The sequence below is a fragment of the Oncorhynchus tshawytscha genome, linkage group LG07, assembly GCF_018296145.1.
Source record: "Oncorhynchus tshawytscha isolate Ot180627B linkage group LG07, Otsh_v2.0, whole genome shotgun sequence".
Lineage (NCBI taxonomy): Eukaryota > Metazoa > Chordata > Actinopteri > Salmoniformes > Salmonidae > Oncorhynchus > Oncorhynchus tshawytscha.
Window position 1 is genome coordinate 61798475 of NC_056435.1, and position 27302 is coordinate 61825776.

At 41.6% G+C, this 27302-nt stretch overlaps 1 protein-coding gene across 2 annotated transcripts in view; it reads right to left on the reverse strand.

The window, feature by feature from the left end:
* LOC112246238 (copine-9-like) overlaps positions 1-27302 on the reverse strand; it is a 145467-nt gene that overhangs the window by 92536 nt on the left and 25629 nt on the right. For both annotated transcript variants that reach the window (XM_042324781.1, XM_042324782.1), the window contains 2 exons: positions 24032-24078; positions 7374-7477 (listed from right to left, as the gene is read on the reverse strand). In XM_042324781.1, coding sequence (XP_042180715.1) covers positions 7374-7477; positions 24032-24078 — 151 coding nt within the window. The remainder of the gene's footprint in view (positions 1-7373; positions 7478-24031; positions 24079-27302) is intronic.

Genomic DNA, 27302 nt, shown 5'->3' on the forward strand with positions numbered 1-27302 from the left:
TTTACCTGGGCTGATAGGGAATCCATACATAATTGATAGCGGCCAGGGGCCCGTGGTAGGGTTTGTTCCGTGCCTGCTTAATTACATTACAGGTAGCCTAGTGGTTAGGGAGGCGAGCCGGAGGGTTACCAGTTCCCGGGTCTGATGGGAAAAATCTGGGGGGGAAGTGACCTGGCAACCAGAGATGCTATTGCCTGCCGTTGTGGCACTTGAGCAAGGCACTTAACCACCCACAACAACGGCTCCATGGGAGCCCAGTGTGGCAGGCCCTCCTCTCCAACCTGTATATGTATGTGTCTTTCAGAGGGGTTGGGATAAAGCGGAAGTCACATTTCGGTTTGGCCTTTATAAACCACTGTATCTACTATAACAGCACAAAAACTACAAGTTCAAAAACAAACTATAACACCCTTCCAAGGACAGTGTTACTTCCAACTCTCTCTCAGCAAGGTGTAAAAAATCACACCATCACTCTGACTTGACCTTCTTAAAAACTCCAGCAGAACCCAAGTTCTTTATTCTTCCATCCTTTGCTGCTTGCTCATCAGACAGTCATGTTAGCCTATTCCTTATTATCTAAATGGAAGAAAATGATGTCAACTCCCCTTCACGTTTGACAATTCATTAGATCTAGGAGAAATTAATGACGTGCATTTACTTCTTCGTGCTCACGACTTGACGAGTAATCAAGTTCTCTTTTTAAAAGAACTCAGCTACTTCTCAGAAGGCAAGCTAATTGACCTGTGAGGATAGGATCCTCATAATTGAGGAAAAGTATGGAAAATAAAGACCATCACTCGATGCCTACCTTTAAATATCTACAGGATACAACTGAGCATCATGCACAGTGTTCTATATCTCTTGTATATCTGCTGAGTCTCTGGAAAGCCTTGTTATGCCACGATACACTAGTCATAACAGAGTGGGAAGCCCTTCTGAAACATTACCGACCCCCACTCTTCTTTATATAATGATTCCATTAGAAACAAGAGAAAGGGATGTTGTCTTTGCCCCATATAGCATGCTCAGATTGAAAGGTAGAACTAAGAGCAGGTATAGATATTAGATAACCCGTTCCATCTAGTTTCCTAGTGTACAGTACAAATGGTACATTGTTGCAGAAGAACTTTCCTGCAATGCAGGAAATGTAAAACGTGTATTGTATTTGAGGTTTAAAAATACTTCTGAAGTTAGTAATTTCCACTCAAAATTCCCTAACGAAACATGTAATCAACCCCTACAAAAATGTCCATTAATTATAATCCACATACTAACTCACATTTCCTGTTTCTGCAGGATTATTTTCCTACTGTAGCAAACTGGCTCAAATTAAGATCCTACATCTGTTTACATGTAACAACTAAGCCCTATCTTCATCCCCATCTCCATCCTCATCTCTATCCCCATCTTTAAGCCCTATCTCCATCCTCATCTCTATCCCCATCTTTAAGCCCTATCTCCATCCCCATCTTTAAGCCCTATCTCCATCCTCATCTCTATCCCCATCTTTAAGCCCTATCTCCATCCCCATCTTTAAGCTCTATCTCCATCCCCATCTCTATCCCTATCTCCATCCCCATCTTTAAGCCCTATCTCCATCCTCATCTCTATCCCTATCTCCATCCCCATCTTTAAGCCCTATCTCCATCCTCATCTCTATCCCTATCTTTAAGCCCTATCTCCATCCCCATCTCTATCCCTATCTTTAAGCCCCATCTCTATTACTATCTTTAAGCCCTATCTCCATCCCCATCTTTAAGCCCTATCTCCATCCCCATCTTTAAGCCCTATCTTCATCCTCATCTCTATCCCCATTTTAAGCCCCAGCTCTATCCCTCTCCCTATCTTTAAACCATATCTCTATCCCTATCTTTAAACCATATCTCTATCCCTTTCGCTATCCCCATCTTTAAGCACTCTATCCCTATCTCCAAGCCCTATCCCTATCTCTAAGCCCCATCCCTAACCCTATCTCTAGCCCTATCCCTATCTCTATCTATATCCCTATTTCTAAGACCTTACAGTGCCTCCATGGCACGTCCTACCTTTCCTATCTATTGTGATTCAGGATGCTAAAAATAATCTCTAGAGGGAAGGGGATGGTTAAATTATTCATCCAGCCATAACAGGGGCTCTCCCTTTTATTGGAGCCACCTCTTGGGACCTGAAATCAGGGAGACGACAGCGGCAGCACTCCCATGGGGCCTTGAAGATCCATATCTGGACAATCCTGGAAATGCAATAGGCATCCAATTTATTTCCATATACCTCCTATGACCTCACTTACTTATGTCACAAGGATGACAGGTGTGACTCCAACAAACAAAAAGTGGATATCGATCAACGTTTCGTTACACAGGGCTGAGAATAGCTGTCAATAGCCTGTATAGCCTGTATAGGCTGTATAATATGTGTAGCCTGTATAATCTGTATAACCTGTGTAGCCTGAATAGCCTGTATAGCCTGTGTCATGATGTTGGCCTGGGAGTATGTTTATGACCGTCGTAAATACCTCTTTCTCCCTTTATCCTCTCTCTACCCTACTGATGTTACATTTGAAAACCCCTTGGTTAACATAGAGATTCTGGGAACATCAGAAGGTGAGGGGAAATTAACTATATTCTGGTAATCCGACCAATTGAACATATGCAGTGGTACTTAATGAATATGATGTCAGTTCGGTTGTCATCTGAGACATTCTCATCAATGATAAGATGACATAAACTCTACAGTGGAAAGTCTACACATCAGTGGAAAGTCTACACATCAGAGTTATCGTATTCACATGAAATTGTTGTTCAATTTAAATGTTTGAATATGAAATTATTCATGATGGGATGGGAAATGTGATTTTAGCTTCTAAAATGTGAGATTTGGGTTTTCATAAGGTAGGGCTCTGCTCAATCAGTGGCCCGCCCCTGTGAAGAGACATGGGCAATAAAACTTTTCAAACACACCCTCCAATTGACCACCAGAGACATTCTTCAAAGGACAAAGGACTCAGCTTGGCAACACGGCCTTCCATCTACCACCAACCTACCGAAGCGCAGCTCAGAGTAAATATTTATTGCATTTTCCTTTTCCAAATGGGCGGTAATTTAGAATGCATAAGATACTGTATTTACGATAGCATGGCCCTTTGTTCCTCAGTCTTCCCGCTCTTTCACTCAAATCCAGCCCCTTTTCTGTTGTGTAACAAGCTGTCATATCTGTTCCGCCCGATAGGGACGTTTTCCTTTATGATGTAATTTGTAATCAAGTTATGAATAATTATGTGTATATGTATTTCTGTGTGATTAGTTAGGTATTTAGTAAATAAATAATTAAACCCAATTTTGTATTGCTGATTCAACTTGTTAGCCAGGGTTCGTGAAGAATACTAAGAATTTACAACTTTCAGATGAGACTGAATTAAGGTGACGATTAATATTGCCTGCTATTGATGTAAAATATTACTAGGTCTTTAAGAGTTTATTCGGAAGATAACAGCTCTATAAATATTATTTTGTGGTGCCCCGACTCTCTAGTTAATTACATTTACATAATTAGCTCAATCAGGTAATATTAATTACGGAGAAAATATTTTATAGAATAGCATGCCATATCACTTAACTCGGCATAGCCAAAGACACGACACCTGTATAATCTGTATAGCCTGTATAATCTGTATAACCTGTATAATCTGTATAGCATGTATAGCCTGTATTGCCTGTATAATCTGTATAGCCTGTATAGCCTGTATTGCCTGTATAATCTGTATAGCATGTATAGCCTGTATAGCCTGTATAATCTGTATAGCCTGTATAATCTGTATAGCCTGTATAATCTGTATAGCCTGTATAATCTGTATAGCCTGTATAATCTGTATAATCTGTATAGCCTGTATAGCCTGTATAGCCTGTATAATCTGTATAATCTGTATAGCCTGTATAATCTGTATAGCCTGTATAATCTGTATAATCTGTATAACCTGTATAACCTGTATAATCTGTATAATCTGTATAATCTGTATAATCTGTATAACCTGTTTAGCCTGTATAATCTGTATAATCTGTATAACCTGTATAATCTGTATAATCTGTATAACCTGTATAATCTGTATAATCTGTATAATCTGTATAATCTGTATAATCTGTATAACCTGTATAATCTGTATAATCTGTATAACCTGTTTAGCCTGTTTAACCTGTATAACCTTTTCACAGTCCAGGGTCAGCCATTATTAATCTTGGAGCATTTTGGGTCAAGTGCCTTGCTAAAGGGCACATTGACAGATTTTTCCCCTTGTCGGCTCAGGATTTGAAAGAGCGACCTATCGGTTACTGGCCAAATGCTCTAACAGCTATCATCATGCTATTCATCATTATGCTATTGATTGAGGAGTACCATAAGGTCACGAACTGCGCCGCGATAATTGCGATTCTCTGCCGTGTCACCGAGCATGCCGAGTCGTTAGTCTCTGAGGTGCCATTTCCACACGTCGATGACATTCCTCTACTGCATTGCCATAAACATCGTTATAAATGCCGAATTTCCACCTAAGACCCCACACCAGTGTATTGCCATGTTTCAAGTTTTAAGTATGTACGGGATACACATGGTATATACCGTCCAATGAAATGCTTACTTGCAGGTTCCTTCTGGACAATGCAACAACAATAAGAAATAATACAAAATAATGGCTCAGTAGAATAGAATAAACATTTATTCATCAGTATAATACAGGAAGGAACAACGTTTATGTTAATGTTGGCACCAAGTCAGAGCCAGTCCGGCGAGGCCATGGCCCAGTGAGACACCGTCGCCGGTCCATGGAGTTGGAAACAAGTAAAGTCTGCCATTTGAGTAAAACACAGCCGTAAACCTTAGGTGGAAACTCAGCATAACATTTTCTCTGGTGGTTAACTACCGTAATGAACCGCTTCCCGGTTCACGGGGCAGTGAATGTGCACAGTAGAAGTCATGTGGTGACACATTTTCATAGCTTATGTAAGGCATTAAGCAGGCATTTATGTACTAGCTGTTAATGAGCCATCAATCCACCAAATATTAGCAGACCACGTTAGTATACATTAGCTGATTAGGGGGGGAACACTTGTTAATGTGAGTCACAAGAATTTAAGCTTTCTGCCCATATAAGGCATGTCTATGTCCTGGAAAGTTGACTGTTACTTACAATGTCATTCTAGTCACATTAGCGCACGTTAGCAACAACCGTCCCGGTGTAGGGACACCGATCCCACAACCGTCCCGGTGTAGGGACACCGATCCCACAACCGTCCCGGTATAGGGACACCGATCCCACAACCGTCCCGGTATAGGGACACCGATCCTACAACCGTCCCGGTATAGGGACACCGATCCTACAACCGTCCCGGTATAGGGACACCGATCCTACAACCGTCCCGGTATAGGGACACCGATCCTACAACCGTCCCGGTATAGGGACACCGATCCCACAACCGTCCCGGTATGGGGACACCGATCCTACAACCGTCCCGGTATAGATCATCACCACGTAATTACATCATTGTATTCTGACCCATAAGAACGGCAGTTTGAGGCAAGGCTAGGGTTAGAATAGCATAGCTGACAAATTCACCCAAATGTATATTTCTCTTGTGTACTTCATTTTTCCTCTCTCTTTTGAAATTCCCATTGTGGGTAACACGTGCCATAGTGTGTTGGCCCGTTATACTAAGTTCTAATTGTAGCTTTTAGTAAATATTCAATTAAGATTGGTGTGGTACGAATTCATTAGTGGGACCCGGGTCCGTGCAGATTCACAGGCTTTACGACGTTCAGAACGAGACTGTCAGAGGCAACTGGTTAATTAGCGGCTGTTGTAAAATCGATATTCTGATATTCTTTGAGTTAATTTGGGAAATAGAAACTCAATAAAAACTAGTTTTCTCATGGTGCCCCAGGTTAATGAGTTAATAATTGCTTGATTCAGTTAATCACGTAATTAGAAACTTGGAATCATTCGATGAGCAACAGTCATCACATTAACTAATACAAAGTCATGACAACAGGAACACATGGTGTATGACTTGTTGCAATTCAGATTCATGTTCTGTAATTTATTTTTAGCTGTTTTTCTGGGTTGACAGTTTGCAACTCTATTTAAAAGTTTTATCCTGTTCTGTTATGACTGTCTCCAACTAGTATCTGTCAAGATTTTACAAACATCTCTCCAACCCTAAAAGCACATATTTTGTCAGCTCCTCATCTTACAACAAAGAGAGTTTTTGCATAAAATCATGTTTGACTTTCCTCCTCCTTCTTGACAAGATTTTGAATGAAATACAACAACAACCGTTGACAAATGCCTTCCAACTACACTGGTATCCACCTACTGTTACATCTTTGCTTCTGCTTGTTTGACTAATGTTTCCTGTCTGCGTGGCAGATCTGGCTGTGGCGGTCGGTTGGTGTTTTGGTGGTGTTATTTATCGTGGTGTGTATGTGGGTAGCCTAATCAATGTGACAGATCTGAGAGGGTGGTTCGGCCCGAGCTACCGCCACCTGCCACATGCTGGGGCCTCTGCTCTTCCTCTGGCCCCCTGCTGGGGCTTCTGCTCTTGCTCTCCTCTCCTCCTCTGACCCCCTGCAGAGGGCATCGATCCCCCCTTCTCTGGGGGAGGAGGGAAGTTGGAACAGTAACATCCCCCCAACAGCCTGTAACTCCCTCCACCCCTGGTTTCGACTGTGAGCTGCCTCCGCAGCGGAAAAGAAGCTGGCTGTGGATTTGAGGCAAAGGGGAGTTCTAATGTTGTTGTTGGGCTTGAAAGTGTTTTTGGACTTTATCGGTCAAAGTAGTTTTTTAAAAAGTCAAAAACGTAATTATCCTGCAAAATGTTGTTAATCTAAATGTTTGTGATGCTTATAATAATATAAAATGATGTTTATGGTAATGTAAAATGATGTTTATGATCATGTAAAATGATGTTTATGATAATGTAAAATTATGTTTATGATCATATAAAATGATGTTTACGATCATGTAAAATGATGTTTACGATCATGTAAAATGATATGTGATAAATTATGTAAATGTAATGTTAACAGTGGTAAATATAGGTGAGAGGAACATCCACGTCTTCCTTAGCAATGTAATCATACAACCCAGCACCTACAGATGGAAAATCCGGACTATCCAAATAAAGTGTGTTTTGCTACGGTGTGCCCAACTGAACATGACCCTGGTTTGATTGAATTGAGCCCTTAGTATTAATAAGTCAAGTGATTCTTAAGTGAACCTTGCTAATGAAAACTGTTGAATCATTCTCTGGAGAACAGGAGGACAAAAGAGAAGAAGGGAGGATATTACAACAGACGGGAAGAGAGAGAGAGACATGGTCTCCACTTACACATCAAAGCGAAGATTCTGCTTCTCCTCGAAGAAGAAATCCAGGACAAACTTCCGAACAAAGTCCGGGTTCAGGGTGTTATCGATCACTTCTGTTCGGCCAAACTGCTCCGGATAGAGGCAAAGGAGGAAGGAGAAGGAGAAGATGGAGGGAGAAGAAAGGGGGAAGAAGAAGAAGAAGGAGGGAGGAGAAGAAAGGGGGGGAGGAGGAAGAAGAAGAAGAAAAGGAGGGAGGGAGGAGAAGAAAGGGGGAGGAGGAGGAAGGAGAAGAAGGAGTGAGAAGGAGAGAGAAAGAGAAATTAGTCACTATTACAGGAGATGATATCATCGTCACTTGATGGCTTGAAAACTGTTTTGATCTTCAAAATGACTACATAATAGTGCCTGAGGCTGGTCTAGTGGGTAAAGCCATCGCCTGCAGCACATATGCAACACCCTCAGTGGTGTTACTAATAGGGAGTGAATTCCACTCCCGTTTTAAATGACTGAATAGTTCTAAGCAACCTTTACTCTGTTTTCTTGAGACTGCCGACCTGCTCAAACCATAGCGATCAATCATTGCTTTGTTCCAATGTCCCATCATGCTCTCTGTCAGCGGTGATGCGCTATTGATCCATGTTCTGCCACAACACCTGTCAAATATCCCCGATCAACCTGTCCCCCCAACACCCACAGTCTCAAATGTTCACTGTCAATAACAGTCCATTGAATGCACTTATAGAGAGATCTGATGGACTGAAGAGCACCAGATTCTATCAAACATGAATCTTTTGTGTGTGGTTTCAGTCTTGCTTTGCGTGAGCCCATGGTTTCTCCTATAAGCTGTGGTGACAGTGTGATGGAGGAGGGAGATATTATGGACGGTACTTTGGAGATGTTTTAGGTTTGTGGTCGCAATTGCCAATAAATGTCATATCCTATTTTGATTGAGAACAGTCTGACAGCATTGTACATTGTCAGTGTTTACATAGGACAAGGGTCTTGAACTCGCAGATCTAGAGCCACATATGGCCCTTTACCAAAAATTCCCAGATTTTCCAGAAATGACGGTTGAAAGATTGGAATTTCGCAACCTTAACACTGATGCAGCAGTTGTACAGTAGAATGTAGAGTGGAGAAACATACGTGGTACACAACAGCCTGTGGCTGGTATAATATGCGATTTATAACAATTTATACATTTAGCCAGTGGTGACCCATCGCCATCATGCAGAGCCCCACCTGTTTTGAGCCCCACCTGTTTAGCTAAAAAGATATAATTGGCTTGTTTTGCATGTAATTTTGGCATTAATTCGTGTTACATTTCAGTTTGCAAGCAATATAAAAAATAATATCCTTGAGTTATAAAGCCGCATACAAACATGGTTTCTTTCTTGGGTAAGGCAGCTCCAAAATGCAGGTGCTTCAGCTTAGCTCAGTGTTTTCTGTGATGGAGGGGCAGCCAGCGAAAATACAGAGCTTGGGCGTTGGTAATCTTCTCTAGTTGCTCTGTGATTGGCTCAGTGTTCTGTCACTCATGGGGACACTACGTCACCTCAGAATCTACAAAGAGAGCTAGGCAGTTCAAGCCCCCTTGGGTGCTGCCATAGATTGACATCAGAAGTGCCCGTCCAAGAAGGCATTGGCCACAGATAAAATGACATCAAATCACGTTATGTCTACCATAGCTTTGATTGGACTGATCACGTCAACATCATACTTTCAAAATCTTAGCTAGAAAGCTAGCTATCTAGACAAGCAGTCATCATGAATAATGTCAACAATCTACTGGCAAATCATTTTCAAACCTTGTCAAATGAAGATAAATTATAGATAAAACGTATCGGTGCTCATCGGCCATTGGACATTACATAAAAACTCGGAAATCGCAAATTCACTATTTTGCTTCTACTGCCTGTTATTTGGGGGAGAGGGTGTGTGGTCCAAGTCTGGGTTTAAGGATTTAAAACATCTGTCTGAAAAGGTCTCTTTTCCAAGCTTAAAATGATAAACATTCACATGCAACACGATGGTTGAATTCATGACCATGCTGTCAATCCAGCATGACTTCTGCCACGTTCAAAACAACTGGGAACTCGGAACTGGGAAATCTCGGACTTACGACTTTAATGTGTTCAAGACAACTGGGAATTCAGAGAAAAATGAGCTCCGACTGGGAAAATCCGCTTTGAACACTCATCCAACTCGGAAATTAGGGCCTCTTTCTAGACCTTCGACATTCCGACCTGAAGATCACTGACATCAAAATTTAACCTCATTTTTTTCAGACTTCCCAGTTGTCATGAAAGCACCATAAATCCAGAGAAGACTTTGATGACAAGGTTTGCCCATAAGGACTGCCGTGCCATCTTCCTGTTCAAGTGAGCACAGCATAACAACAGTGAGTCCAAAAATATGTCTTACATGCTGCTGCATAAATAATATGCCAGGATATGTATACTGTAGCTAAGAAAGTAATACTAAGTGTCTGTTGTGTTGTAAGCTGTTAGTAGCCCATGTGTCTCACCCTAAGAATTTGGTCCCTCTCCCCCTCAGAACTTAGCCTAAAGTGCAGAACAAATACATATTTTTTAGCTAGTTCATTAATGTCTTAATCAAAATTACGGCTTGCCTCTTATCCTCTCATCATTCCCTTAGGCCATAGTTTGTAGCCTACATATCAATTGTTATATTGCTTATATAGATCTATCTCATGAGCATCTTATTTATAATTTTAAGCAATGTTGGAATGATGCAATTCATTGTTTTTATTACTTTGTGTATTATAATTAGTGCATATGCTTTTGTCCACTATGAGGGGATACTACAGTATGTAATGTTTCTGGGTCTGTAACCATGTTTGCCAGTGACAGTCTCTTCCCATTCAAATGTTGTTTTTTTCAACAAAAAGTTCAATAATAAAACCATGTAATTCCAGTTGATGTTGCAAGGGTTGTTGTGTTTGCGCAATACGCTGTCTGAGCTTCGTTATATTGTCTATAAAAGTGGATCCTCATGATTGTATTTTCCTTCCTTTTTAGACCACATAGGCCTAGTAAAATATTTCAAAATGGTAGGCTAACAGTGCCTCGCTCTCTCTCCATGTGATGACTTAAAGAAGAGTAAAGTTAACTCAACATATTGCTGAATTTATCTGAACTAACGTCTATCTAAATTTCTGTCATGTCCATTTTGAAAGTGCTGAATGAAGGTCTACCTTGTCACTGCTCATTTGACCACACAGCACGCGAGCGTTGCTAACTAAATGTACACATACGTTATTCAGGTTCTATTTGTGACACTTGATGCACTGCACTGCAAGTCCCGCCTCTTTCATATCCTGATTGGTTTTTAGGAGCATATACCCATGTGGGTGATTGAAAGAGGTCACACTCCAGTCCAGTTGGTGGTGGTAATGCACCTTAAGATTGGATTTTATATGGAGGTTGGCAACCAAAAATGAAGACGAAGCCTGAAGGAGGAGATATTACTTGAAACTAACTCGGTTTACCCTTTTTTCTGTGGATTAATTGTCAGAGTAGGAGATCTTGTGCATTTCAGGTAAAATAACAACCCAATATTACATCCCAGGACAAATTAACTAGCATCAGCAAGCTAAATTGTCATGAATGTTTCATGCTTTTCAACCTGTCCCCAAACGAAGGTAGTTGGTTTTGATATTTCAACCTGGGTGTCCATTTATTTTTTATTTTATCTTGGCAAGTCAGTTAAGAACAAATTCTTATTTTCAATGATGGCCTAGTGGTTTAACTGCCTTGTTCAGGGGCTGGACAGCAGATTTTTATCTTGTCAGCTCAGGGATTCGATCTTGCAACCTTCCGGTAACTAGTTCAACGCTCTAACCACTAGGCTACCTGCTGCCCCATCCTGATCATGTCTGGTGTGGATGGACAAAATCAACATGTGCGCGATGGCACACAAGGGCATGTGTGCATGATATAAGAACAAACATTATGAATTTACATAACATGAAAGTAATCATGTTTGTGTATGGTTCAAAGGTCAAAATACATGTCGGCATTCATTGTTACTGAAAGAGAATGCAGTTCCTATCGAGTTGAAACCATATTTAGTGAAGCATGTCCTCCATGCCAGCTGTGGTTTTTAAAAAGGCAGTAAATGAGGCTGAATGAACTGTTTTGCTGCCAGACGAGGCTCCGCTGATAGCCAGGTGTAGTGGTGGTAAGGATTCACACATGGTGCTGGAAGGAAAGCGCCCCTGTCAGGAACAGCTTTATGTTGGCCCTAACAGTTTGTGGGCACCATTTGTCACCGTTATAGTGCAATTAATGTATTGTTTAGTGTTGCTACCCCCCCACCCCCACCTGAGAACCCAATTCAGATCCCTCCAACTTGAGAAGTGCATATGAGGTATGCGGTCAGCTGTAGGGCTGGCTCAGGGAAGAGGACACCCCTGCCTTGCATAGACCCGGGGGAAATCTTAATTGGGCATGGGACACAAGCTAAGGCTTGATCACCATTTAGCTGGCCACCACTGATTCGAAGGCACACTACTGAGGATGTGTCCCAAAATGTACATCTTAACCCAGTCTAAGAAATAAACCTCCCATGCCACTCTGTCAACATCACGGCAAATCTCATGTGAGTGCATACCATCTATTGGCACAATGGACAGTTTTTAACATCTCATCCCGTGTTTTATGATTCTGTGTTATGTAGTAGCTTTGCTGGCATGCATTTTTTTGAAAGTGTTCTTTGTACCACCCAGATTTACAAGCTGAAATCACCAATGCATTTAGCCAGCCTATTTTTCCCTTCTCTCTCCAAATAAGGACTCCCAAGTCTCCCAACAGATGTTTGGGACCACTGGCTATCCCGTTCTGAAACAACACAGCTGATTTAAGAAGTGCAGCAGCATGTATCTGGCATTGATGGAAACTTGGAAGATTCAATCCTTGGAGTGTTCAAACTATGATGACAGGTGTCAAAATACAATGTACTCAAAAGTGTCATCCATAAAAGACAGATCTACAGATTCATTCATTTCATATCTTGGGATGAATGAAAGAACAGCATAGATGTATTAGATGACTCTTCCTGTCGCCCTGTTCTGTGCTTGTGTGTGTGTCGAGCGTAGTGGATGACTTGACAGGTGCTGAGGGATAGGTTGGCGGGATGAGCGTCGGGAAGTGTCGAGGGGGTTGGGAACGGAGGGTGGTGGTGGTGGTGAAGAGGAGGCAGATGTGTCAGAGAGGGGGGCTCTTGACTTGCAGTTGCATCACTCGTTTGATCCCTCGTTGCTTATTAAGGCAGCCGATACTCATAAGGCCCTGCAGTGTGTGTGGGTGTGTGTGTGTGTGTTATAAATTAACAACTGCCTGGGTCCTTTGGTTCGAGCTTAGAGAAGGGTCTCTATGTCTACATGCAGACAGATAGCAGAGATAACATGGAGTCAAATCAGCCTAAGGCAGGCCTGGGAAACTCCAGTCCTTGGGGGCCTGATTGGTGTCACACTTTTCCCCCAGCCCCAGCTAACACACCTGACTCCAGTAATCAACTTATCATGATCGTCAGTTAAAAACGCAATTAGTTTAAATCAGAAGTGTTTGCTAGGGATGGGGAAAAGTGTGACAGGACTGTAATTGCCCAGGCCCGGCCTGGCCTAAGGACTAGTAGTGTTCTTTAAGGCAGGGGTTCCCAAACTCCCGCCCTGTGCGCCACGTCTATTTCTATGGATACAAGCACTATTCATGACACACACTGTTCATACCCCTCTGGTTGGCGGAGATAACATTTTGCAGGTTTAAAGCTTATTTGATGTAATTCTACACATTTTGTCATGGGGTGCAGAGAAAATGTTGCTGTTTTAATGCTCATTTAATTGCAATTATATACATTTTCCCATGTCTGTGTAGTCATGTGATATTTGAGTAACTCAAACTTCCTGTGTGTCAAACTCAACGCTAGGCTAAAAACCTAGCTAAAAATCATTAGCTGGCTAGTTGATCTGGAAATTTCATACAAGTTTTAAATGACTCAAGGTCTGCAATGACTGACATGACAAAAGGAAAACTGATGCTGTACTACTCAATTTCAAAATTGCACCTTCTGTATTCTACTATGACAACTTTCAAGAGTAAGTTGAAAGCTAGACTAAGTTCTTTTTAGAAATAAAATGTTAAAAAAGTTATAAAACAGAGAAAGTGAGGGAGAAAGAAAAGCTCATCCAGACAGCGAATCATTCAAGGATCCAAAATGTATTCCGAAATAAGACATGTGGCCGCCGAATGTCACGCCGCCCGCCGTGAGTCGGGAATCGAGAGCCATCATTGTTATTCTGTAAGAACTCGGTAGAAAGTAGGTTAGCATCGTTAGCGTCACTGTGACTTCCCACAGAGTGTGGCTCTGCATGCAGTCAGGTGCTCTGGAGTCAGCCCTAATGAATCCTCTTTAGCTTTAGCTCAAAGAGAGACGAGAGAGAGACGAGAGGAGGAAAGGCTGCCTGCCTCACGCACGCACACACACACTTCAATGAGGAATAAGTAGCTTTGACGTTCTGGTCCAAAAACTTGTTCATCCGTTTTTTTTTATTGTTTTGTACCGTTTCATTATTTGAGAACTGAATCCGTTATAAAATGTATGCACGCATGACTATGTCACTTCGTCTGCTAAATGGCATATTATTATTATATCATTGAAGAAAACTTTGTTTTGTCTCGGTTTCGCACTTGCTTTGGATTCTAGTCAACTTGGCTCTGCAGAGCTGCTGGTGAAACTAATACTAATTATCTTGTTTCATATTGTTAGACAAACAAAAAATCTCTGCTACTAACCGAACTGCATCAAAACAAGCTCCGAGCCAAGTTCCATAATTCTACACATCCTCTCAATGCCTATCTATACTACCATACCAGGGTTGTGTTCATTTGGCATTAAACAGAAGAAAACAGACTAAAACAAGGAAGGACTAACCTAGACTTGTCCAATAAGAAATGCTAATTTTAGTTTTGTGTTGCATAATGCTGAGCAATTAGTGCTTTTTGGAGGTAGGTTTGACTTGTTTAGAATTTATTGATTTTTTACATTAAATGCACTGTAGGTTGAATGCTGCAACAACACAGAAAAAAACAATTAATAAAAGTCCCATGATGCTAGCGACTGGGGATTAACATCGGTACCCGCGATCCCAGGACTGTCCCAGGACCACTCTTCACATTTCCTGAAAAAATGTAATGACAAGGCCTGGGAAATTACAACATTTTGTACCAATGTGCCACTAATACAAAAAAAAAACATGCGTAGCAACAGATTGATAAAATATAATAGCACATTATCGGATGTAGCATGGAAGCATGCATATTTTCTTCACACAAAGTTACCATAAATTTAAAGCACACGCATAATTGATCCTGCCAGACTGCACATGAGACCCGAATGCAGTTTAGAGTTCTCATCAGAACAAATTTGATCCCGGTCCGACCCAAACCCGGTGACCTAAAGACTGAGCCCATGCCTGGTCCGACATCACAGAAATAAAATGAGCCCGAACCGGAAATAAAGCCAGATTTCAAGAAAACAGTTAGCTATATTGATTTAAACTAGCGAGGAGAACAACAAGGTGGAGGCGAGCAGCAGCGGGGTAAGGAAACGAGGAAACAGCCATTGGTCCTAGAAAAAGCGCAGTGTAAAACTCACCTTAGTTATGAGCAACTGAATTATGAAAATATTGAAATGAAGTAGGCTAATGCAATTGAAAGCATGTATCAAATTCTTGCTTATACTGAAAATCCCAAAGTCATGTCCAACCGTTATACTAATTTCGGGCTCCTGAGTGGCGCAGTGGTCTAAAGCACTGCTTCTCAGTGCTAGAGGTGTCACTACTGGTTCGATTCCAGTCTGTATCACAACCGGCCGTGATTGAGAGTCCCATAGGGCGACGCACAATTGGCCCAGCTTTGGCCGGGGTAGGCCGTCATTGTAAATAAAAATTTGTTCTTATAGCACCTTTTTGATTGGGAGAGTGCCATCACGCTGCTTTAAGACAAGCGTGGGGGATTTGTCTAGATAAATCAATCAATGTCAGGTTGTGTTCACTGACTCTCCTTTTGGATATTTGGTAACAATTAGGCTTTGGAAAATGTTAGCTAAGATGAGGTGAGTGCTAATGATCACCTTTATTCATATATTAGCTGATCAGAACATTTGCCTGAACATTTGCCACAATGCCTGTCCTACTCCTGACCAAAATCCTGTGGATTGTCTAATAATCAATCAATGTGATTTTGTTTCACTGAATCTGTCTGTATATTTAGTTAATTGACCTCTGGCTGGACAAGAGGAAGTTGTAGCTAATTTATTAGTGTGCTCATCTATCACTGATCAGAAATATAAATCAAGTGTATTATTTATATATTGACTCACAAAGTAGCTTATATAGAGCCGAGGCTATTTTCCTATCGTCCCAATCTCTCTGAATCCAAAAATTCGAACTCCTCACATGAAAATTTGTAACTTTATTCTTTATTCGGTTGCATTATCAAAGGATGTCCGCCTATGCATGTCAAAATACCGCTATAACATGTCCCCCGCTTCGATTGAGAGCTTCGGTAGAGAATGTGTGATAAATAAACAGCATGAGAGTATATGTTTTTTCAAACAGTTGGTCCCTGTTAAGATGACTTGATATTTAATAACATTTCTCTCTTCATGTCTCCGTTACTCATGAGCTGATCTGTTATCTGTATAATAATCCATTCGATTTAGCCAAATAGGATATATTCTGCCATTCTTTGGAGCTTATCTAGCACGGTTAGCTACTTTGGTAATTTGCCTTTTGTTTGACTGCCATTACAAAGTTTGTATGATTCGCAACGCTATAGCCTACTCCGGGTGAGCTCTGCGCGTCCTGTGTGTCGAGATAACCTAGGCTTACTGCTGAAATTAGCTTAATTAATTTAGTTACATGATAATACTCAGAATTTATGAACGGCCAGTTTCGCAATTCACAACAACGTCATTTGTGATCAAAGTTACTCTAGCATTTCTAAATATCAAATTCACTTGCTATGAAATCTTTACATAGTGGCGCAGCCAAGCCGGTAGTGTGGCGCGGCTACAATCTTATTTTGGTAGATCCCTGGCATAGTGGCAGTATTTTTGCGGTATTTCTCGGGACTCTCGGGATAAATATGAATTATTCGCAGTACTGAAAGTTTTGGGGGGGAAATATTAATCCCTAGTAGTGACTGCTACTTTTCTTTAATTAAAAATTTCAGTTGTGTATATTACATTTGTTTTATTTTATGGTTTTATTATTTATCTCTAGAGAAACTGCGCAGCAATGTGCGCATTGAGCTCACAGAAACGTTTAAAAAAAAAAAAAATAACCGCCATTTCGGTTCATCCTCAGTACTAGTGTTGCAAAACTTTATTTTATTTGCCTGCTCATGAGCACGACCCAGGGTGGTGAGCCCCATATTTCTTACTGGTGAGAGAGCCAAACAGCATCCGTAGCGGTGGGCAAAGAATGCATCTTTTACACAGTGATTAAACTGCACCGCAGCACCGCCTGAGGGAGGTCGGCCAGCAGACTGGGAAATGGAAGCATATGGGCAAGTCCAGGCTCGGCTCCAACCTGGCAACGGAAGCAGAAACGAGCTGCTCTTCTCTTCATCCAGATTTATTATAAAAGAGTGTCGGAAAATAGACTGAGAGCAAAACTGAGGAGCTCGTCATGGCAGAGCGAGACTTTCATGGGAAATGAAGGGGGGGGGAAACTCATTGAGAAGTTCACAGAGATGTAACTTTTTTGCTGGCCGTTTATTATATAAAGTGAAGAGAAAAATATGGTTCTGAAGAGTAAATACCAAACTTTTATCGTTCAGGCAGTGATGGCTGGAGACTTAAAAAGTTGAGAAGGATAATGGATTAAATATATTTTTGGAGAAAAAAAGCGCAGTCTATGCTGCATTCATTGGAAAAAAAGGGAAGAAACGGATAAATTCACAGGGTAACTTTATTAAGACAGGACCAGATTTACCAAAGTGTAATACCAAACGTTTATCACGTTTATCTTTCAAAAGACTTGGAGGGAGCATTAAATGATTGTCAGGAAAGATTGGTATGAAACATCCTGGCTTAGTTTGTAAGTAAGGGAGTTTATCCCAAAAAGATTGCTGTATTCTTCATTTGATACATCGCACAGCAATCTAGCATTTTCTTAAAGTATCACTGTAAAGGTATCCTGTTCCTGAAGGATCAGCACATCCATTCAGCTGACTGGTATAATTTTAAAAAATGTATTTTACCTTTATTTAACTAGGCAAAGTCAGTTAAGAACAAATTCTTATTTTCAATGACGGCCTAGGAACAGTGGATTAACTGCCTGTTCAGGGGCAGAACAACAGATTTTTACCGAGTCAGTTCAGGGATTTGATCTTGCAGCTCGGGGACTTGATCTTGCAACCTTTCGGTCCAACGCTCTAACCACTGGGCTACCTGCCGCCCCATCGGCTCCTCACTAAAGCAACTATAGGCCAATGTTTTTTTCACCAAAAACTGGGGGAACATTTATAGCTATTTAGCATACGCCTTTATGCAAAGTGACTTACTCATATTACAGACAGTGTGTGTGTCTGTGGGTGTAGGTATTTCTCTCCCCAAGATACTGATTAAGGCTTGCTGGGCAGTGTCTACCTGTGTGGTTTCCTGTGGAAGGTAACCACTGAGCACCTTTGATATCGCAACACAGAACTTAAACCAAGTTCCAAGTTTTATTGTCACGTGCACAAGTACAGTGAAATTCCTTTCCCAACAATGCAGTAATCAATAATAGTGGTACTAAACAATTAAGTAAAATAGAACCAAAACACACAATAAATAATAACAAGAAGAACAGGAGAAAGTAAGCAAGCTATATACAGGGTCAGTGCCAATACTATTTCCAATATGCAGGGATACTGGAGTGGTAGGGTTAGCTATGTATAAGGGTAAGGTGACTAGGCAACAGTGGTGGAAAAAGTACCCAATTGTCATACCTGAGTAAAAGTAAAGATACCTTAATAGAAAATGACTCAAGTAAAAATGAAAGTCACCCAGTAAAATACTACTTGAGTAAAAGTCTAAAAGTATTGGTCTTAAATATACTAAAGTAAATATATATGTTACAATGTACTTAAGTATCAAAAGTAAAAGTATAAATTATTTCAAATTACTTATATTAAGCTAACCAGACAGCAGACTTTTGTTTTGTTTAATTTACGGTTAGCCAGGGGCACACTCAAACACTCAGACATAATTTACAAACGAAGCATGTGTGTTTAGTGAGTCCACCAGATCAGAGACAGTAGCGGTGACCAGGGAGGTTCTCTTGATAAGCATGTGAATTGGACCATTTTCCAGTCAGCCTCTCAAAATGTAACAAGTACTTTGGGTGTCAGGGAAAATGTATGGAGTAAAAAGTACATCGTTTTCTTTAGGAATGTGGAGAAGTAAAAGTAAAAGTTTAAAAAAAATAATAATAAAGTACAGATAGCCCAAAAAACTACTTAAGCAGTACTTTAGTGTATATGATGTTTGTACTGTGTGTGAGTCAGTATGTGTGTGCGTGTTGTGTGTGTGTGAGCAATTGAAGTGTGTGTTTGAGTGCCGGAGTGTGTGTGTGAGAGTGTGTGTAAAGTCTTGAGTGTGCATAGTCTGTGCATAAAATAAAAGGATCATTGCAGATAGTCCCTGTAGCCATTTTGTTAGCTATTTAGCAGCCTTATGGCTTGGGGATGGAAGCTGTTCAGGAGCCTGTTGGTGTCAGACTTGTTGCTCCAGTACAGTTTGCCTAGCGGAAGCAGAGAGAATAGTCTGACTTGGGTGGCTGGAGTCTGACAATTTCAGGCCTTCCTTTCACACCGCCTGATATAGAGGTCCTGGATGGCAGGGAGCTCTGCCCCAGTGATGTACTGGTCTGTCCACAGGTGCAGTTGCCATACCAAGCAGGGATGCAGCCAGTCAAGATGCTCTCAATTGTGCAACTATAGATCTTTTGAGGATTTGAGGGCCCATGCCAAATCTTTTCAACCTCCTAAGGGGGAGAGGCCGTGCCTCCTTCAAGACTGTGTCTGTGTGTGTGGACCATTTTCAGTCCCTAGTGATTTGGACACAGACAAACTTGAAACTCTCAACCTGCTACGCTACAGCACCATCAATGTGGATGGGGGCATGCCGCCCCCCGTTTCCTGTAGTCCACGATCAGCTCCTTGGTCTTAAAGAAGATCAGGCCTGACACCGTTGTGTCGTTAGCAAACTTTATTATGTGTTGGAGTAGTGTGTGGCCAAGCAGTCGTGGGTGAACAGGGAGAACAGGAAGGGACTAAGCACACACTCCTGTGGTGCCCCCCATGTTGAGGGTCAGATTGGCAGAGGTGATGCTGCCTACCCTCACCACCTGGGGTCAGCCCTTCAGGAAGTCCAGGATGCAGTTGCAGGGTCCCAAACTTGGTGACGGGCTTGGTGTTGAATGATGAGCTGTAGTCAATGAACAGCATTCTTACATAGCTATTCCTCTTATCTAGATGGGTGAGGGTAGTGTAAAGTATAATTGAGATTGTGTCATCTATGGACCTGTTGGATCGGTATGCAAATTAGAGTGTGTCTAGGGTATCTGGAATGATGGAGTTGATAACCAGCCTTTCAAAACACTTTATGATTACAGATGTGAGTGCTACAGGGCGGGAGTCATTGTGTCAGGTAGCCGTAGAGTCCTTGGGAACAGGAATGATGGTGGTCAGCTTGAGACGTGAGGATTAGTGTTGTCATGATACAAGAATTTGGACTTTGATACCAATACCCGGTTTAGTATCACTATACTCAATATCATCACATACTCGATACCAAAACAATACCACAACAAAATTGGCATATTAGCCAAAGTCACAGAATGACACTTGATCCAGACAAACTTAGCTACTGCTCTGTTCAATCCTTGGGCCTCTTTTGAGTTCAATTTAATTTGAACATTTTAATGTAAACATGTTTTAGACAACAATGTAGGCTGAATGTATATTATTCAGTAGGGGTGTGTGCATGCATTGAGTTATTGAGCTGATATCATGTAGCTACAGATGACTAACAATTACTTCCATTAAGGACTTATTTTTAATCGGCAACTGCTATGAGAACAAATTATTTTATTGTACTGATCAACAACATTTGCATAGAAGAAGTGATCTCTTCTTTCATAAAAGTGTGCTCTATTTCTTTAAAAAAGTAATGACGTCATTCGCCGAGGCAGAATGTGACTGTGGAACCAGACAGAAGGCAAGGGAGACAAAAAAGTGAATGAGTTTTTGGTGGCAAGGGAGACTAAGGGAATTTATTCATTTGATTGGGGAAGCAGCGAACCTTCACTGTGGGGACAAACTTCGGTGATGCATTTTCTAATGATAGAGGTGGTTAGCTCATCGATGCTATCGGCAAAATCCCGGGAACATCTTCCAGTCAGCGTGAACAAAGCAGTCCTGTAGCATAGCCTCCGATTCGGCGTACCATTTCTCTATGGAGAGCATCATGGGTACTTCCTCTTTGAGCTTCTGCATGTAGACAGGAAGGAGGAGTATAGAATCATGATCTGATTTGCTGAAGGGGAACGAGGGAGGGCCTTGTATGCTTGCTTGTTGTCACGCCTGCTCCCACTCTACCTCTCTGGTGCTCGAGGGCACCAGGCTGCCCTTTATTACGCACACCTGTCACCATCATTACGCGCCATCATTACGCACCATCATTACGCACCATCATTCCTGTTCTGTTTCATGCATGTTGTTCATTAAAATGTTTTCCCTGTACCTGCTTCTCGTCTACCAGCGTCGATCCTACAGAATGCTGACACCACTAAAAGAAGCATCAGGGAGTTTTGTTTTTTGATTTGGTTGGGGACGTCGGGTCCGGGTGCTGTCGCCGAGGGAACCGGGGGTGCCTCAGCTGGTTCGTCGGGCTCCAACGCCCCAGCCGGCTAGTCTGGCGCCCATGCCTCGGCCGGCCCTTCAGGCTCGCCCAGGTGGGACGCCGGGTGGCAACCCTAGAGGAGGCGGTACTGTCACACCTGTTCACTCTCGCGCCAGGCTGCCCTTTATCACGCACACCTGTTACCATCATTCTGCGCAGCTGCGCAATATGGGACTCACCTGGACTCCTTCACTTTGTTGATTGACTTCCCTATTTCTGTCTGCTCCTGACTTTGTTCCCTTTGTCAGCATTGATGTCGTTATTTTTCCCCTGTCCAGACGCTGTTCCTGTTCTGTTTCATGTATGTTGTTCATTAAATGTTCTCCCTGTACCTGCTTCTCGTCTACCAGCATTGATCCTTACACTTGTGTGTAGAATAGCAGTGGTCTAGGACTTTATTGCCCCTAGTGGTGAAGGAGACATGTTGATGGAAGTTGGGCATCACGTGTCTTAATGACTAGTGGCTCATTTGAGCCAGATCCTGCCAAAACAGGATCTGGCACCTCTCCACTGTACTGTTTCCTTCCTGAACCGATTTGGCCCGATTCGGTAACTCTTATTATATGAAACATAACTTTCACTATTTGCAATGTAAAAATGTGAATTAAAGTGAAAGTTCATTGCCTCGTCTTAATTCTCCTGCCCCGTAAAAAAAAAACGCATTGTGAAAAAGTCCATTTTCAGCCCAGGCCTGAAATTCTAAGAGTTGATTCGGGTTGGGCCGGCCCGAGCTTATGGTTTACACAACATTGTAACCTATGTTTGAAACCAACACGTGGCCGTGTGAGAAGGGTGTCTGTATCTCTCAGAGAACTAGAAAGAGATTCACTTTCTATTATCTCTCTGCTCTGATTGACATGAACCTGCAACTCATCTCTCCAGTGTTGCACTTCATAATGTATTTCCTTATAAAATCATAGGGTTCTGGAGGAGCAGTAGCACACCTGATAAATTGAAATACATTTGCCAAAGTTACGGAATTACTGCTGTCTGTTCAGAAAGAAATGGAATAACTCAGAATAGCCTACTACACCATGAGAAGGCCTATAATTTAGCCACAGGGGATCATATATATATATATATATATATATATAAAATGCCTAGCGCCAATAACAAGGCATAGCCTACAGTCGGGAACATGTAGCAAATCTGTTAGTGAACAGTATGCAGACAAAATAGGCCTTTCACAATATATAATCGTGGGAAAAACACTGACAGGTTGGAAATCAAATACTTCCTACTGAAAAGAGTAGACTAATCTGTCTGCTGTAGACTACCAAAATATCTGATCAACTTCAAAATATTGTTTCACAAAGTAAAACAAGCGAGAGATAGGCTTTTGGCACGAACGCATCGGCCATCACCAGCTGCGCATCATTGGGTGAGTCAGTGAAACTGGAAAGCATTTTAAGGACTATCATATCCTTCAATGTGTGTTACCACACACCTAGGCCTAAGCTATTGATTGATTCAAGACAAGATCGTTTTTATTGATCTCAGATTCTCAGTTTGTCAGGGTCAAAGTAACCTGTCATTTCGATAATATGTGCGGTATTAAAAAGGATTCTGCCAAAGTCTCCAGTAATGTAAAATGACGTAGAATTGCATGAAATGCAAGTAAACCCTAAGCTACTCAAAATGTTCCCCATGTGTGCAACTTCTGCAAGCACCTCTAGTCTACTGCTCTCTGCTACTACGCAAATGTTATGATAGGCATGCAATACTTAATTATAAAAGGTGATTTTTTTGCTGATGCTTTCCGGTACCTCAGAGCCCCCCAGGTAACCCCCATTTCACGTTCACTTTTTGTTCCGGCACCTAATTGATTTACCAACTGTTAATGAAGCAGAATTCAAAATCACTGGCAACCAGAAAAGCAGCCTCCAGGTGCTTGGTTTCCTGCTTGTTTATAGTGTTGTACAGTTTGTTAAGTGGCAGTTTGTTCTTTATCTTGTCCTGAGGTGGAATATATACAGCAGTCACAATAATAGCTGAAAACTATCTTGGGGAGTTGGAAGGGTCGGCATTTGACCATTAGGTATTCAAAGACGGGTGAACAATGGATCGAAACTTCCACTGTGCTAGAGTCAGTACCCCTCCCCCTCAGAGAGAGAAGAGAAGAGGGCATCACAATACTCTTCGTTCACATATCCAAGGAGTTCCAATAGCTTCTTCATTTAAAAAAAATTGGGACCAAATGTTTTGATTACTCATTCCAAAAACCAATTCTTGTCTTGAATGACTTTTGCCAATTAAAGTATACTTGTCTATTAAAAGCTTTATACCCCCCCCCAATGTGACTGTCAGAGATGATTTAACCCACATATGAATGGGTGAGCCTTCCCGCTGGCTGTGTCTGGCTGACAAGAAATGTGATTTATTATGAAGTCTCAAGACCAGAGGTTGTGAGAGAATCCAAATTGGAACTTGTTAGAACCTGTTCAGACCAGTTAGGCCCAGTTAGGGTCCGGTTCCACACTTTTAGGCCCTATTAGGCATTGATTCTGCTGTAGTATTAGCAACGATTTCAATCAAAAATGTAACTGTTCCTCAAAGAGATTGTTCCAAATTGTTCCAAACTGAGTTTAAATGTATTTGGCTAAGGTGTATGTAAACGTCCGACTTCAACTGTATAATAGCAAAGAATGGCTTATCCTTCCAAAGCCATATACGTAAAATCTGTAATAAAAAAGTAATTTCACTCACCTCTCTCCACTCCTTTGTCCCGATGCCTTGAACGTACAAAACCACAACTGTGAAGAGAGAAATAGAGAGAGAACGAGAGCGAGTGGGAGGGAGGAAACAAGGTCAAATTAAAATTAATAAAGCCTTATTATTAATAATGAATACCAAGTACCAGAATATTTTATTCAAATTCCTGCACTAGATGTCTTTGCAAATTCACCTGTTCATTTATTTGAATAGAGACAGATATAATTAAAACATTGATGCATTGAATTGCTTTGCATTGCACCATAAGCTTGCAAGAATTTCCAGCATTATATTATGCTCAGGTCCTGTAGAGAGCTAAGAGGCCATATTTTCATGGCCATGCTTCAATACCCACTCAAGGTATGCATAGCTTTCAGACTGTCAGACACATTCATATTTATGCTATTAGTACAGATGTAGGATCTTAATTTGATCACCCTGTTGCAGGATAACTTTCCTGCAATGAAGGAAATTCAAAACTTGTAGTGTATGAGGTTTAAAAAAGGCTTCTGAAGTTTGTAATTACCACCTTGAGATTTCAGACTTGATTTTCCCTTACGAGAAAAGTATCAACCCTAACAAAACTGGCCATTAATTATAAATCACATAATAATTCACATTTCCTCTTGCTACAGGATTAATTTCCTGCTGTAGCAAACTGGCTCAAATTACAATCCTACATCTGTACACACAGCATAGACTACAAGCATAGGTTACTGTCAAAGTGTGACATACTGCATGTTCCTTATTTAACAGTGGCGAGTATTTATGAGAAAGCATCCGAGTGAGTGAAACAGCGCCTCTGTCTCTGTATGTGTAGCCCATCTATCTGATTCTGTCTGGTCAAAAAGAGTATGACATTGTTGCCGCCTGTAGCACTGAATGCAAGGGAAGCCAGCAAGCATTTGGCCTCCCTTGATATAAAAAGTATAAAATAATAGCCCATCAGTGTTGAGCTAAACTGAGTGAGCTCAACTGTGACTGGTCCTGGCTCACCCCAAAAAAAGTGTCAAGGCAAAACAGTTTGGATTTGACTACACACCAATTACGTCACATCAAAAGCAAAACGTAATTGACAGGAAACTTGAATTGTTGCTTCTCTTTATGTCGTTGTCCTCCGGTGCCTAGCTAGCTACAATTGGCCCTTTCCTGAATTAGCAATGAATGGAGATAGGGATTTGAACTTGTGGTTTTACTTAATTCTCCATACTGGCCGTTGATTTTCATGGCGATTCTGATCCAACCATAAATTTATACATTGTGGCCCTGGCCTGAGAGGATGGAAGTAGCTAGATGTATACTGAACAAAAATATAAAATGCAAGATTTTATCGAGTTACAGTTCATATAAGGAGATCAGTCAACTGAAATAAATTCATTAGGCCCTAATCTATGGATTTCACAAGACTGGGAATACAGATATAAATCTGTGGGTCATAGATACCTTTTAAAAAAGGTAGGGGCGTGGATCAGAAAACCAGTCAGTATCTGGTGTGACCCATCTGCCTCATGCAGCGCGGCACATCTTCTTCAGATAGAATTGATCAGGCTGTTGATTGTGACCTATGGAATGTTGTTCCACTCCTCTTCAATGGCTGTGCGAAGTTGCTGGATATTGGCGGGAACTGGAACACGCTGTTGTACACGTCAATCCAGAGCATCCCAAACATGCTCAACGTGTGACATGTCTGGTGAGTATGCAGGCCATGGAAAAACTGGGACATGTTCAGCTTCCAGGAATTGTGTACAGATCATTTTGCGATGATCATTTCTCCAACACTTTACATGTTGCGTTTATATTTTTGTTCAGTATAGTAGGCTAAATGTTAACTAGCTGCCCCATCGTTGCCCGTGAAAAGGAAGTTGGGCTAGCGAGCAAGCATTTAATCCAGGTAGCGTAGGACAACTAAAAGTGTGTACTGCACAACAGAGAGTAATAGACCATTTCGTCAACATGAAAGAGAGGAGGATGGGAAGTAGGGTGAGTAAATATGCTTTTTCTACTCGCATGAACAAACACACAGAGAAATCAGAACGAAGGACAGCCACATCATATTTAGCTTATGTTGATTGGACTAAATTGTTTTTGGTATCTTTTAGTTGTCACTAAACATAGGTGAATAGATAATGTTGAAATATTGAAGTTGAAATGGTGCTGGAATAGTGAAGGCAGCTCCTGACTTTCCAACTTGCAGTAACTCGCTGTGGTTCTAAATCAATAGTTGTTTAGTAGTCCAAAAATGTCAGAAACATTCACTTGCTTGACCATGCTGTAGGTCATGAAACTGTTTGTTACATGCAATATGTTTTGTGTACTTCACCGTACAGAGGTTGCTCTCTAGTTTTGTGATGATTTTTTTTTTCCTGGCTTGGCTTCCCCATTGATTTTACCCACGCACTGCTACTGTTATTTAATACAACTTTATTTATCTCCTCGGGGGCATCACCCTTGCAATGTGGTTAGCATAACACAGAAAGCAAGAATAGCACCTGAGTTTGAGATGAACTCAGTTATACTGAACCTGGTCTGATATGAAGATATCTTATCCAACCCTGGAGAGCTCCTCTGAACAATACAACAGGTATCCTCCTTTCTTAAAGATTGGACATATTTACAGTGCTTCCCCTAAGTCGCGATAAGGGGCTGGACTTAATTAGCATTCCTACCGCTCCTCATCCAGAAACAAACATCGCACCATATCAAAGGGGAGCGCGCAAACACGCCATATATAGAAACCAATCAGCATAATGCCGCCACCATGGGACAAGTACGAGCCAGCTGTGATGCCATAAAGCCCCAGCCCAGGCAAGCGTTTTGCATCCCCTCCTCTCCGCTTCCTTCATCAATGGAAAAGAGAAGAAGAAGGATCCTGAGTGGCGTCACTACCAACCCGGGTTCGATCCCAGGCTGTATCACATCCGGCCGTGATCGGGAGTCCCATAAGGAGGGAGAGATTAGTGGGGGGAATCCGGAAACATGTAAGGAGACTGAGTGTGTTGTCCATTAAGGGTGGGTGGGCATCTGATGAGGTGTCCCTTCAGGAGTTCTGTTGGTGAGTACAACAGTCACCACATCCCCTGTATCCGGGTTCCCCTAGGATAGACACTTCACATCCTCTAGAGCCGGGTTCCCCTAGGATAGACACTTCACATCCCCTCGAGCCCGGTTCCCCTACGATATACACTTCACATCCCCTATAGCAGGGTTCCCCTAGGAAAGACCCTTTTAAGGGAAGGAGGGAATAATCAAGACCCTAATATAAGTA